At 37.7% G+C, this 14,499-nt stretch overlaps 1 protein-coding gene across 1 annotated transcript in view; it reads right to left on the bottom strand.

The window, feature by feature from the left end:
- The window catches only part of LOC137299184 (ubiquitin-like modifier-activating enzyme 5), a 126,868-nt gene extending 121,894 nt beyond the window's left edge, over positions 1-4,974 (bottom strand). The window contains exon 1 of the mRNA XM_067831758.1: positions 4,629-4,974. Coding sequence (XP_067687859.1) covers positions 4,629-4,768 — 140 coding nt within the window. The 5' untranslated portion in view covers positions 4,769-4,974. The remainder of the gene's footprint in view (positions 1-4,628) is intronic.
- Positions 4,975-14,499: the final 9,525 nt, after the last annotated feature.

Below are 14,499 nucleotides of genomic sequence, written 5' to 3'. Positions count from 1 at the left end.
CCAACCGTTATTCTAGTTTTTTTTGTTATGAAGAAGAATGTATTGTTCATGTTTGTTGTAGTTTCTCAATAATCTACTTATGGTAGAAAGTCAAGCATATCGATAATGCCCGATGTTTTGGAACATAAAGTGCCATTATCATTGCTACCGCTTCATGATGACACACATATTGGTGGATGTCTATCAACCAATGCTTCAAAGGTACTAAACATCATTACAGGAGTTTAGTTTTACGCCACATTCAGCACTATTTCTGCTGTATGACAGCAGTCTGTAAATAAGTCAAGTCTAGACCAGACAATCCAGTGATCAACCACACAAGCATCAATCTGTGCAGTTAAAGAACTGATGACATGTCAACCAAGTCAGTGAACCTGAACACCCAATCCGTTCGTTGTCTCTTTTGATAAGAGGATTTAATGTACCAGTAATTTTTTAATTATTGTCGAAAAATCAACATGTAATTTTCTATGGAGTTGCACTGAATGTTTACGTTGAAGTAACTGTCCATGTAATTGCATGGATTCTAAAGCATTAACCATGTTAACTGTCGAAATACCACTGTTGTTGATAGCCTGACTTGGCAATGGAAACAGCAGTTGATCCCCTTAACATGCAGTCTTAGACCTGTGAAGACTTGTAGTCTATGTAGAACTGCATGTGTGGCAGAGGTCAAACCACAACATGAGTATCTTGAATTAATTCAGACAATGACCTACTTTAAAGCTAATCCTAATTTTCTTGAGATGAGAAATGTGAAATGAGACACTACAAACATCTATGGTTACGCGAAATTCCTATTCCTTGTTTCTTAAGAGAGTGGTATTTACAAATGAATATTAATTTTAAACTTTTAAAAAATAGTATTTCAATATTTTATAGGTTCAGGTGACGTTTGTATAAAGACAGATTTCTCAGATTCTGCGTTTATCATTCACAATACAGTGTCAAGTTAAGATCTAATCATGTCAGGTTAATTTTTTCAGTTTCTTTCAGTCTAATATTAGCAATGCCCAATAACAAGAACGGGAATTTAAGTCTAGAACAGTGAGACAATTTCTGAACAAAACGAAATTGGAAAATCCTGATGCAAAAATATACAAGAATCAGTTTTTGCTTGTCTTTCATAGTAATTCAACCTTATTATTTAATTTCTCATGAATCAGTTTTTGCTTGTCTTTCATAGTAATTCAACCTTATTATTTAATTTCTCATGATTTTATGCTGAACTTGTGCCCAAATATTTTATATTTGTTTCAAAATTTGTTATTTTATCAGAGTGACAGCAAGACTACTCAGAAGATGGCCATCCCAACAGTTCCACTTAAATCCTAAGATCATTCTTCTGCTCCAGAACAAAGCTTTAACCTAGAAGCAATTCTAAGTCCCGCCATGGAAATGTCTTTTTTCAAGAATAAAAATATCAAAAGACATGAGTTCAATACCTGCAAATGTAAAGTTTCAGACATATAAGGAGCGATTTTCAAGTTCTGCTCCGGAAACGAAATGATTACAGACATACAGACAGGACATACAGACAAGGTGATGACTCTATTCCATGATATTACATAATTTTTATTGATTACGTGATCATCAAAATCATTATACATTCACTAAGTCAAAGATTTATCATCAAGTAGGAGGAGAGTAAACTAAACAGGTCGATTGTATCATAATGATAGCTACTGATCACTGCAATATATTACACAAGACAACAAGAGTCATCAGAAGATGACACATCCCCCGGCCCCAACATGACTGAAAGGACAAATCATCTCACAGTTTTTTTTAGACTAAGTTTGAATTGTTTCCATGGAATTCATGAAAATTATAAATACCATATATCTGTAATCAGCAAAGTCACAATTTCAAGATCTGTCTCATATATCTGCCAAGATCTGTTGAAAGATATGAATTGATTTTTTAGCTGTGCTCTGGGAACATCCCTCCATTTTGAGACTAAGTCCAAAACATTTCCATGGAGACCAAGAAAATAATAAATCAGAAAAACCTGTAAATACCAAAAGGCACCACTATAGGTTCAGACTCATATATCTACCAAGTATTGCAGACATAATATTGAATGGTTTTTGAGTTCTGCTGCGGAAGTGAAGCTCATCCCTCCATTTTTAGACTAAGTCCGAAACATTTGCATGGAAACCAAGAAAATTTGAAATCACAAAAATCTGTAAATAGCAAAAGGCATCACTTCAGGTTCTGATTGATATATCTACCAAGTTTTGCAGAAAAATATTGAACGGTTTTTGAGTTCTGCTCTGGAAACGAAGCCCACCCCACCGTAAGACTAGCACCAAAATGTTCCATGGAAAAACAAAAAAAATATAAATGCCAAAAATCTATAAATAGCAAAAGGCGCAACCATAGTCTGAGATTCCTGTATCTATCAAGTTTGGTCTAAAAATATTGAACGGTTTCTGAGTTATGCTCCGGAAACAAAATGATTACGGACGGACGGACGGACGGACGGACGGACGGACAGACGAGGCGTCGACAATGTAATAAAATTAGTACAGCCCGTTTGATTCCATTTGAGACCAATGAATTGCTCACTAACACAAAATCTTATAATTGCAACAAAACCAAATTTTGCACAGCCACATGAAATCGACAGACCAACTCTGATGATGTGTCATAATTTGGGACACCCGAATAAAAAAGTTGTTTAACAAACGATCATCATTTTCTTGTCACCTTTCGCTATTTTGTGTGAGGGGGGGCACTTGCTGGTAGAACAGCCAGGTAATCAACAAGCGTGTGTTGTGAAGATGGGGTCATCTCAAAAGCTGTTATCTGGTTACCACTTGAGATATTCAATGGGAGTCAGTGTTGCCACTTTCAGAGGACGCTTTTGTCCGAATCGGTGTCGCTGTCGACAGTCTACCCTAATCACGACTGGCTTGATGGTAGCATGGTCCAGTCCACTTTGTTCCCAATAATGTCTTTCTATTTCATTCTCAACTTTCTCAACGCACTTTTGCCATGTTTCCTGCGTAATGGTGTCTTTTGACTGTTGAACTATCGTCTGTACATCCCGAAGTTTGAATGTTACATTTTGCCTGCCAACATCCGATTTCATGACACCCAAAATGAGTTCTATTGGGTTTAAATCGCAATGATAGGGTGGCAATCGCAAAACTGAATGGCCATGTTCTGTAAGGTACTCATCAACCTTAAACACAGGTGTGGTTTTATTTGACTTTATGATGTCATACAGAACAGGTTTGGTTGCTTTTTCTGGATACGATATTGCTTTGTTTTGCAACCATTCTATCATGTCCCCCTTCTTACTGTTGGATGTTGGGGCCTTTGTATTAGGTACTTGAACACCATGATATGGAGCGTTATCCATGACAATCAGACTTTTGTTTATATAGAGACTTAATGGCGTTTCTAACCAGCTGTTGTTGAAATGAATCGACTTTCTCACATCGTGTTTGAGACGGTCTCCTCAGATGTGTCCGTGCAGGTTGAATCGGTAGTTTTTCAAGATAGTTTTTAACTTCCCTTCCATCATTCAAACAGCACGTGCAGTTCATAAATGATACTTAGCCAAAGCATATTGAGGCCTATACCTTTCACCTTCGTTTTTAAAAAAGTTAAATACAAATAAGTCAAATAATTGACTTGGCGTTGTGTGATAATCTCTTTGTTTCAGGTACTGCAATCACAAATGTCTGGTTTGCCGAGCAAATCACACGTGTCAATTTCACATGTGCACCCTGCCCATCTGGCTGTTCTACCAGCAAGACGTCCCCCTCGTACAAAATAGCGAAAGGTGACAAGAAAATGATGATCGTTTGTTAAACAACTTTTTTATTCGGGTGTCCCAAATTATGAGACATATCATCAGAGTTGATCTGTCAATTTCATGTGGCTGTGCAAAATTTGTTTTTGCTGCAATTATTAGATTTTGTGTTAGTGAGCAATTCATGGGTCTCAAATGGAATCAAACAGATTGTACTTTATCTGACTGCACATGCAACTATTCAATAAACATGAAAAAAGCATATCTTCCTCTTAGTTTCTTTAAAATTCCCTTCGAATTTGTGGTTGACATACTGTGTGCAAGAACATTAATGGATGTTCTTGAACAATTCATCCATTTCGGCCAACTCTTTCTCCACTATTTTGCTATTTATTATACTACTATGAATACCCTTGACCTTATTTTTTTTCAGACAAATCATCACTGATAAGAACACCTTTGTGATTTAAAGGTTTCATTTATCTCACCAAAAGTGAACATTTTATGTACGACTGTCACTTTTTCTGTTTTGTTTGATATTTTTGGTCCTGATGGTGCTATTTTTTGTAGAATTTTTACTATAGACAATACAATTACATAAAAATACGTTTTTGTTTCTTAAGGTCCATATGAGATAATTCCATTCTTCTCATCATAATATCACATGCTTAGAAAAATCATTGAGCATGTGCGTGTTCACTGTTTCAGTGTTTATGCTGGGCCTTTATACTTTCTTCTGGAAAGATGTTGTAGGTATGAACAGACATTTAAATGGAGCCGTCTTGGTACCTTTAACATATTGCAAAGGAGATTCAAACCTTAAAACCAATCACAGATTGTTAGCTTTGTTCTTGTAACAGACCTGTATGGGTTGCTGTCAACTACTTCCGAACTCATTTGTGAAATTTTCCGACGAACAGCTGTTTGGTTTTTTCGTCTTTCGCGTTCAAGTTCATCCTCCAGTTCCGCTATTCGCAGCTTCAAATCATCAAGACTTGCCATCGTTAAGTGTCCGAATGCAGTCTCTAAAACGCTGTCTTTGCTTATGTATACACAATATGCGTCAGAAACCGTAAACGCGATTAACTGAGAAAAGCAACGTGTTGTTACGTCAAGCTCACGATCCCCTATAAATCACATTTGCTTAGCGTCAAGGGAAGTAGCACTTCCTACTTCCGTGTACGGAGTTTTGAGTGCTGGGTGCGCTTCAGCATAGAAGAGTTCTCTAAAGAGCGACAATCGAGACACTCGGCATGCGTTTGTTGTCGTAATTATGTATCACATTACATGTTTATTTTTGCTTTTCATTGCACTTACATTGAAATAAACGATTAACACAGAATGAGAATGAAATCGACAAATACAATTCTTGATGATAAATGTAATATAAACACACCCACACCGAGTGGCTCGTTGGTCTAGGGGCATGATTCGCGCTTCGGGCGCGAGAGGTCCCGGGATCAAATCCCGGACGAGCCCGAAGATTGAACATTTTGTTTATTTTATATGGTCATTTTCTGATGTTGTCCATTGCCTTCACTGCATCCGTATTAATGCCTAATTAATGACTCTGTAGATGTTTTCGATCATTGAGACAAGCCAGGGCGTCGAGGCGGATTTAGAAACAGGTAGGATACACCGCAGTTATCGAGGACATATTTCAGAAAACGTAACCGTGGAGTTTTATTTGTATTGTCACAGATGTGGTTAACACAGTTATATATAATTTGGGATGGTTTCCAATGCGTGTTCGCAGTGGCTAATTTATGCTAATGTAAAATAAATCGCTTCTGGATTTTTATGTTCAAAGGCTCCCTTCCAAATTCACCGTAAAGCATATAATTTGGGGCGCTATTTCACAAACCGGCAACTAATTTCAAAATTTTAAAGCGAATTCGTTCTCTTATTTCTTATAACTTCTCGCAATCCCATTTCTCTGAGCCATACAATAGAATTGGAGCAAACCATAACATCAAATGCATCGAAAGGGCAATATTAAGGTAAATTAACACTCCTGGATTTCTTTAAAGGCAATAAATACATTACTTTGGTGGCGCTTTCCGTAACTGCTTTAATTGTTTGGACAAATCGCCATTCCTGTGGAATTTAATTCCAAGGTTATCGTATGCATCTACAATATGTATAGTTTCAGTTCCATAGGTAAAGTGAAGTTTCGAAGATTTCGCAGGACCGAATCAAAAGATAACAACATTCGTTTTGGATACGTTTACTTTACGTTTCCATTTCTTACAGGAATGAAAGAAGACATTCAGGGATTTTTGTAAATCATTTGGGTTTTCACTGAATAGTCAGTGAATCGCGTCATCTTCGTATAATATGATATAATTAAATGATGTAAAAGGTCAATACTGTTAGTTTGAGTTTCATATATAGAACCATTACAACTACTGCCAAAGAGGTGTTGTTCAAGATCATTTAGGTATATGGAAAACAAAATGGACGACAGGTTTTCACCTTGTCTCACACTTTCATAACACGAGAATTCATCTGATATAGTATTTCCAATCATTACTCTAGATTTTATGTTATGATACATATTTTTTATGAGTGTGAAAAATGTCCCATCTATTTCCAGTTTTTGTCAGTTTATGGCACAACCCAATTCTCCAGGTTTTATCAAATGCATAGGAAAATCTACAAATACCGTATATAGTTTCTTTTTAGAGAGTTTTAGAATCTGGATAATCATTTGCATGACAAAAATGTTATCACACGTTGAAAATCCTTGTCTGAAGCCTGCTTGTGTTGGGTTACGTATACTGTTGGTGTCTAGGAATGCCCTGTAAGAGGTTTACCAAGACAACTTAAAATAGTTATAGGTCTGTATGAGTTGGGATCAAGTTTACATCCTTTACCTTTATAGATTGGCTTAACAACGCCATGTTCTAAAAGCAGAGGCATACGCAGATCTATTGATTCAGTCAGAAAATCATATTCAATTAAATCAACCCCCGTTGCTTTATTTCTTTTTATTTGTTATATTTCTACTCGCGAAATGTTGCTGTTAAGGGTCTCGGTATTTAAAATACATGTCTCAATCCGTTCCTCGTCGAGTTCAGTCTCGTTACCTACTCATTCAGCTCTTATTCCAACAAAATGATTGTAAAAAGTGTCAACATTGGGGATATTTTCACTTTGTTTACTTCATTGAGCATTCTCCAATAATCTCTACGTGAGCTCTTCTTATTCTTCAGGAATAGATCATTGATTTGTGTTGATAGTTTCATATTGTGTTTGTCTGAACACTTTTTTTTCAGTTTTTGACATTAGTCGAAAATGTGCTCTATCAATAGCTGAATTTGATTTTTTAACTTTATACTTAGCTTTTGGGAATATCTTTCTACTACTCCGGCATCTTGACCTAACCGGGGTTTATCCGTACTTCTTGAATGAATGGCATTTGACTTTATATATTTCTATTCTCCAAATGTTGTACAGGCGGCGTCAATAAGCACGTTCCGATATCACGAGTCACGATGCTGATCACCTGTTCATTTACCTGAGATTCACGTGCTGCACGTGCACGCTCAATCCGTTCACACACCTTGCATTGATTGATATTGTTATGAAATGTGGAGGATAAAACAATGTCATGCCTTTTTGGTTTTCTACTTTCTAATGGAATTCTGTCTGGCCCTTTGTATTTGTTTGGATATCTGTTTCAGAATTGTGGCCTTTAAAGAGAACTTTACGGGGCAATGCACGGCAGAAAATAAGGTGAGGGAGAGAGTGAGTGGATGAGTTTAGTTTTACGCCGTACTCAGCAATATTCCAGCCATATGGCGGCGGTCGAAAATAAGGGTGAGTAATCAAGGATGTCAAAATCTGTAAAATGTAATAGACAGAGGGGAGTAGTCTTTGCAGATTTGTCTTCACAGGTTGTCTTACCAACATTATGATCTTTTCCTCAACGAACATTACATATTAATAAATTAAGATATTTACACGTCAAGACGTTTGACTCCAAAATTATTTGTCCTTTCTAGACATTTTCTAGAGGCGACTAACGGGATCGGGTGGTCAGGCTCGCTGACATATGTTATCGGTTCCCAGTTGCACAGACCGATGCTCATGTTGTTGGTCACTGGATTGTCTGGTCCAGACTCGGTTATTTACAGACCGCCGCCATATAGCTGGAATGTTGCTGAGTGCGGCGTAAAACTAAACTCACTCACTCATTAATATATTCACTTATTGAGGCAAGATTAAGAATTGATGTTTCAAGTTCTTTAAATGCATCATGATGCACATATCTTGAACCCTCTGGGGTGTATCTACACAACCAAGGTACAATTCTTGATGAATATTTACAAGTGCTTTACCTACTCTTGCCCATAATACATACTCAGTGTCATCTTCTACAGCAGATATATAAACCTTAAGATTATTTGTAACCGCTATCCCTAATCCACCAGATGTTCTCAATGCCTTTTGTCGATGCATGAGGTGTCAATATCAATCTCATCCAGAAAATCAGTTTTACTCTCCTGAAAACCTACAATGTTATTTTCTGTAATCAGGGCTAAGAATTCTTTGTATTCTGTTCTTTTCCTAGGTCCACGTACATTCACAGAGAGTCAATTTTGAATAGTTGTACCAACACCATCATTCACAGCATCATCTTCGTCACCATCATTGTCATCAACATTATCAACATTATTGCCATTTCCTTCAACATCGTTAACAACACCATCGACATTTGCATCAATTATATTAACATCACTGTTTCAATAGTGCTACTATCATTTACAACACCATCAACATCTATGTCAGTGACAATATCATCACTGTTATCAGTAAAGTTACTGTTACGTACAAGAAGTACAAAAATCTACTCGTTACATAAAAAAACATGTTGATTGTAATAAGCTGACTCTGTCACAGAGAAAGCCAATGTCTGGTTTATTGATGGCTATAACTCTGCCTGCCTGCTTATGACAATGTGCGGTACACAACTTCAATCACTGACCACATGCAATTTGAAATTAACACATATCGGGCTTATACGCCATAAACAATAGCCGGCTAAGCATATCGGCAAACGAACCAGTGGTCAGAGAAAAGGCATCGTCACACTTGAGTGCACACCCACCGGCTGTGACTGGCTTCGGTATCGCGGTTGCTTCGTTTCGAGGGAAGTAAGCCTAAGTTAAAAATATTGCGCTTTTGGTTTGCAATTATACGCGTATAATTTTGTTTATTTGTTTTTTCACAATCACCAATGCATTTTATATATCACGAACAAGTGATAACTGTGTTTTAATTATGTTTGATTTTTTGGTTGCATGTGACCTTTAACTTTTTCGCTGCCGATTTGACAAGATCTATTTCTTGTGTATACAAAAAACTTGGCTGTGGTGACGTGTAGTCTGAGGTGTGATGTCTCCACAGCTTAGTCTCCCGATCCTAGGAACTATATTGAAGTGTAACGGATGGCTGTCAACGTAAAGATGATTTTAATGAACTCTTTCAGAAACTTTTCACAGTTTTCCAAAGAAGACGAAACTTCCGTTTCGGGAATGTTTGAGAAAATGAGATTGCCTCTCACAGATCGACATCTTAGATCTATCAGTTTCTTGTAATTGAGGATTTTCTTATTTCATTGAGTATTTTAATATCTCATTTTGCAAATGCTTTTATATGATCCTGCATTCATGCATGAGGTACTTTTTGTCAATTTCGTCAACCCGCGTTTTCAGAACATCCATTTTTGTATTTTTATTTCAAGCCTTGCGACATTGCATTTGATGTCTAACACTTTCTTTTCGATAGAGTCGGGTTCAGAGACCTTGGCGTCAAGTTGTTCAGGCTTTGACAATATGACCACCATACCGGGTGTCTGTCACGGGTTGACTTTGAAGAACACGTTGGTAATTTGGGGTCGGAGACAGATATTGTTTGTCGGTGGTTGGTATGTGTTGTATCGGGGTATTTGATTGCGCTGTATATACATTATCTGGAGAATGTCTTACTAAATCTCCAGCATTCATCATGTTGGGACATGCTGGTTTACATACCTGGTTGATTTAGACATTGCTCGTCCATTTAGAACACTATCAGGAACATATTGTCAGAGCAATTTCTAGTTGCGACCTGCTGCTGCCATCTTGTCTCAACACCATTACCTGGCTATCATTTCAATAAAGAAGGACGATGCATGGAGCGTCTGTTATCCATTTACACTAGTCTGTTGTGTTGGAATCAAACATGGTGCTCGTGTGTTTTAGAAATAGAGCACCTCCGCCATGTTTTCACCAAGATTAACCACTAGTGTAACGAGACGCACACGCGTCTACCATGCGTGTAACACGGCACCTAGTTTCAGTTGAATTTGATGAAACGGCAACGAAGAAAAACGTCAGAGTTGAAAATTCTATATCCCCAGTTGCGCAGATCGATGCTCATGTCACTGGATTAGCTGGCCCAGATCCGATTGTTTACAGACCGCCGCCATATAAATGGAATATTGCTGAGTGCGGCGTAAAACTAAACCCGCTCACTCACTCACTCTTAGTTGAATACAATTAGAGACTGTCTTTGGATAACTAATTATGAACTTTCTTTAAATGATGTTTTTTTTCTCCTGAAAACATCTTCAAGTTCAAGGGGAAATGGTTTCCAAAAATAGATCGTCGCACAAATCTTACTGGGCATATCTTAACAAAACGAAATGAAAATAAAAATAACTGGGTGGCTTCTTTGTAAATCATTCATTCCCACAGTGTATTACATGACTTACACAGGGGGAGGTTACATTCATTTCACCTTAGACATGAGCCTTCTTGTCTCTGAGTGCCCAAAGTTTTCAGAAATAAATCCTCTCGGAGAAATATGTGTCGTTCCGTGTGTTGCTTGTTTAGACATACAGACAAACACGCCATTTTATAGGATTAAGTCGGTTTAAAGCCCGTTAGTAGCAGAGAACTGTTTCAACTGTCATCATTGCTTTTGCAAATAAAATTATGCATTAATCCCTTTCGTTTTATTATAACCCATTTGTAACCTTTAGTGGATGCATACTGGATAAACTAAGTTAGGGCCACGGTGAAAACATTTTTGGTACCACTATCTCCTACGTAGGACTTATTATCACCTACGTAGGACTTACTATCTCTTACGCCAGTTCCCAATTACGCAGATCGATGCTCATACTGTTGATTACTGTATTGTCTGGTCCAGACTCCATTATTTACAGACCGTCGCCGTATAGCTGGAATATTGCTGAGTGCGGCGTAAAACTAAACTCACTCACTCACTACAAGCGAGGTTCATTTCAATGTACCCCACTGCCAATGGCAACTCATTCGATACTTCGTGGTAGTACTTCTTTATCTCGAATAACATTGAATCACACATCATGCATGGAAATGACCTATGTTTTGCGAATGCAAATCGATGGAAGGGCGATAACTCTAAATCTGCTTTCTTGTGTCGTCTGCAAATCTATCGATGACTACGAAAGCTTTTCCTGGAATTCAAATAAATAAATTTTGACAAAACATTCAAATGTAGTTATTGTGATTATCAAGACGGAGAATTACACCGCGGCGACTTTATTAAGACAATACCTGCGGGAACTACAGCAAGACGCAAGATTCGAATCGTTTGATTCACACAGGATGGCTGAAGTGTACGATCCGATATCTATGCTTGAAACAGTTCAAAATTAACATCGGGGTGTTCGGAAATAAGTTGTTCGTTGGTCCCTTGTGGCCCATGGGTTGATGGGTTACTTTATATAAGTAAACAGGTGATTCCTGCAGGTGTATAAGCAATATTATACTCTTCAACAAAGCAGGGGAATTTCATTTGTTATATTTACGATTGAAAATATTTAGGAGATTTATCGGAGTCAGTCAATGTTGATATGATATTATTGAATGTTTTACGCACAACTGTAATCTCGATTTCATCATAATAAGTATGACGTTACAGTAAGTGACAATAGCGGGAGATTAAAACGTAGTCATGGGTGACAGTAAGGTTACGTTTGTGACATCATCATGTTTTTCACGTCATAGTTAGGCGCACCCAGGGTGAACTTGTATGCATTATAATTTCGGTGCACAAATACATACTGATCATGAGTTACATTTGGAAGGTTACAAAATTATACTTTTGAACTGAGCTTAGGTTTAAACAGCCTTTGAACATTGGTTCTTTCCCATCCGTAATTGTTTATCATTGTTAAACAACTGATAAAACGGAACGATAGTAAACTGGCCAATATGCAGGCTGTGTATAGTGACATCCATATATTACATTTTCGCTGTGGCAGTTCATGTTGATTTTGATAGTAAATAGTTGTTTTTCGCAAAATGTAAATTAGCAGTCTTCATTTATGATTGAACAAGTTCCACATGGAAGTGTGTGACATCTTGCTACGCTGATAGTGTTTGCATCTTTTAAATATTTAGATGGACAAATGATTTGTTTCAGCTATTTAGGCTGTCTAGTGCTACTTATACGTGTATGCACAATATGGCCTGAGAGCCACACATTTTGCCACAAACAGATTTTGGCTTGGTTAACAATTCATTTTCTGAATACAGGAAATTAAACCGCAGCAAACGTCGCCTACTTAATATACCTCTGCACACATGCAGCATAAGTCATTGTGTTAAAGAAATCTTGAAAAATATGGTCAGTTTTACTTACTGGATGAATGTTCATTTAAAGAAACACAAAAATGTACACATAAATTTTCGAATCACAGCTCTCAGTGGATTCTGTCCTCACTGAAGGCGTGTCAAAAGTGTTTGTTAGAAAAAGGAATCTGATTTGTTGGAATATAACCTACATCTTCTGCTCGTGTTCGCCATGGAGTCTGGAGTATTGGCTGTTGATGTCTGATTGCGCGTTCGAATTCACTCACCCACACACACGTTCTCTCTCTCTCTCTCTCTCTCTCTCTCTCTCTCTCTCTCTCTCTCTCGCACAAACACACACACACACACACAGAGCAAACAAACAAACACATCAGCTTATGTTTTCAGAAGCAAAACAAAAATCCTCTCCGCGAAGGAACTTTATTATGTTTACTTTCAGGTACATCATATTTAACATCTGCACCGATAAATGGAAACAGTTTTTGTGACATATGTTTGGAAGTATGAAATCGGGTTTTTCACGGAAGCATTATTGATGAACGAGGCGAAATCAAATTGTTAGCTCTCCACTGCAAACAATAGCTACAGCGCCGAACGAATATAGTAGAACAAGGAAGTAAAATGTACAAAACCAATGTGCCGTTTATTTATCACGCGTTGTATGACTTGTGGTAATATACTGTGTGGCTGTAAGTGAACATGAACATATCATATCTTGACATGAAATAGTGTAATCCTTTTACAACACCATACCGGCGGTAGACTGTTGGTAAGGGGTAAATACAGGAACAAAATAACAGTGAGAAGTTTTAACAATGCAACACCAATTAATTCTCTAGGGTGATCCAGCACCAATTCCAATCAATTTCATAAATAGCTTCTTATGAATGCAACGTTGTTACAATGACATGATCATAAAGCATATATACTGTGAAAACTGACATTTAACATATTTCACCCATTTTTAATATATATGCAAAAAGGAACTCTGAAAGGACATTATAAACCCAAATTGAAATCGAAGCATCGCGTTGAAAAAAACAAAACATGGTATCCTTTAAAGTCCAATCTGTATGTTAGCCAGAAACCAGAAAATATTACAAGGTTCCTGCCAGCTGTATTGAAATGTATACCTGACAATCAGGAGACGAGAGAGTATTATAGATATAAATACTTCTGTTGAAAAATAAGCTAACTAATGATTTGTATGACAGTTTCTGCTGGTACATTTGCAATACCGTGACTTTGTATCAACATTTCACCAATTAAACCACTAGCATTGCAGATACGATAGATGGCAGATATAGATCAAAACGTGAAATATTTCGTCCAGAACATCGTGTCACTAGAATAGTTTCATTATGCATCACATTGAAACATGTTATTGATATCTGCAGACTAACTTTGAGGCATGTAACGTAAGGCGACAATGATAAACCACAGGGGGCTCTCGGGCGAAAGGTTCGTCTTCACTGACCAGTAGATCTTCAGTGGATCGTCAGGAAAGGGTAATCATACGAAAGCTAATCGAAAATAGTCCATTAGTTATGGTGTCGGCTTTTCTTACGATTCAGTGGTGCTTGAGACGGAACATGGGTTAGGCGGCTGACTGATTGCAATTATAGATGCACGTGCAAGTAAGCGGAAAAGCATCCGGTATCTATCACTATGAAAATGAAAATTCTGCTATTCGTCTTTGCCTGGAAAAGAAGAAATCGTCATGCCACTACTTTAATACCGCCAATCGGAACATCGCCGTAGCCCGCCTCGAAGCTGGGAAGTTGAAATTTCAACGTTTATCAGAGCCCCATATCTCGCATTTGGGATTGTTTCCTGCAAACCAGTTCCGTGCAAGATCGCCCGAAAAACGGCAGTCCAAGAGATACCACCCAAGCCACGGACTGGCATATCGCGATGGCTCACTTGCGTCATCGCATTGCCATAGCCGTAGTAATTGCAGTAATTGTGGTCATACAGTGTATTCACTTCGACGCCATCTTGTGGACTCAAGTAAACAGAGTGTATAAACATGTGAATTGTCACTTTTTGTCATTGAAGTTACATGAAATAACTGCTTAAATTCTTCTAAAAAGGACTCATGCG

The sequence above is a fragment of the Haliotis asinina genome, chromosome 10 (assembly GCF_037392515.1).
Source record: "Haliotis asinina isolate JCU_RB_2024 chromosome 10, JCU_Hal_asi_v2, whole genome shotgun sequence".
Lineage (NCBI taxonomy): Eukaryota > Metazoa > Mollusca > Gastropoda > Lepetellida > Haliotidae > Haliotis > Haliotis asinina.
Note: the sequence above shows the minus strand (reverse complement) of the source record. Positions and strands in the feature narration are given on the sequence as shown.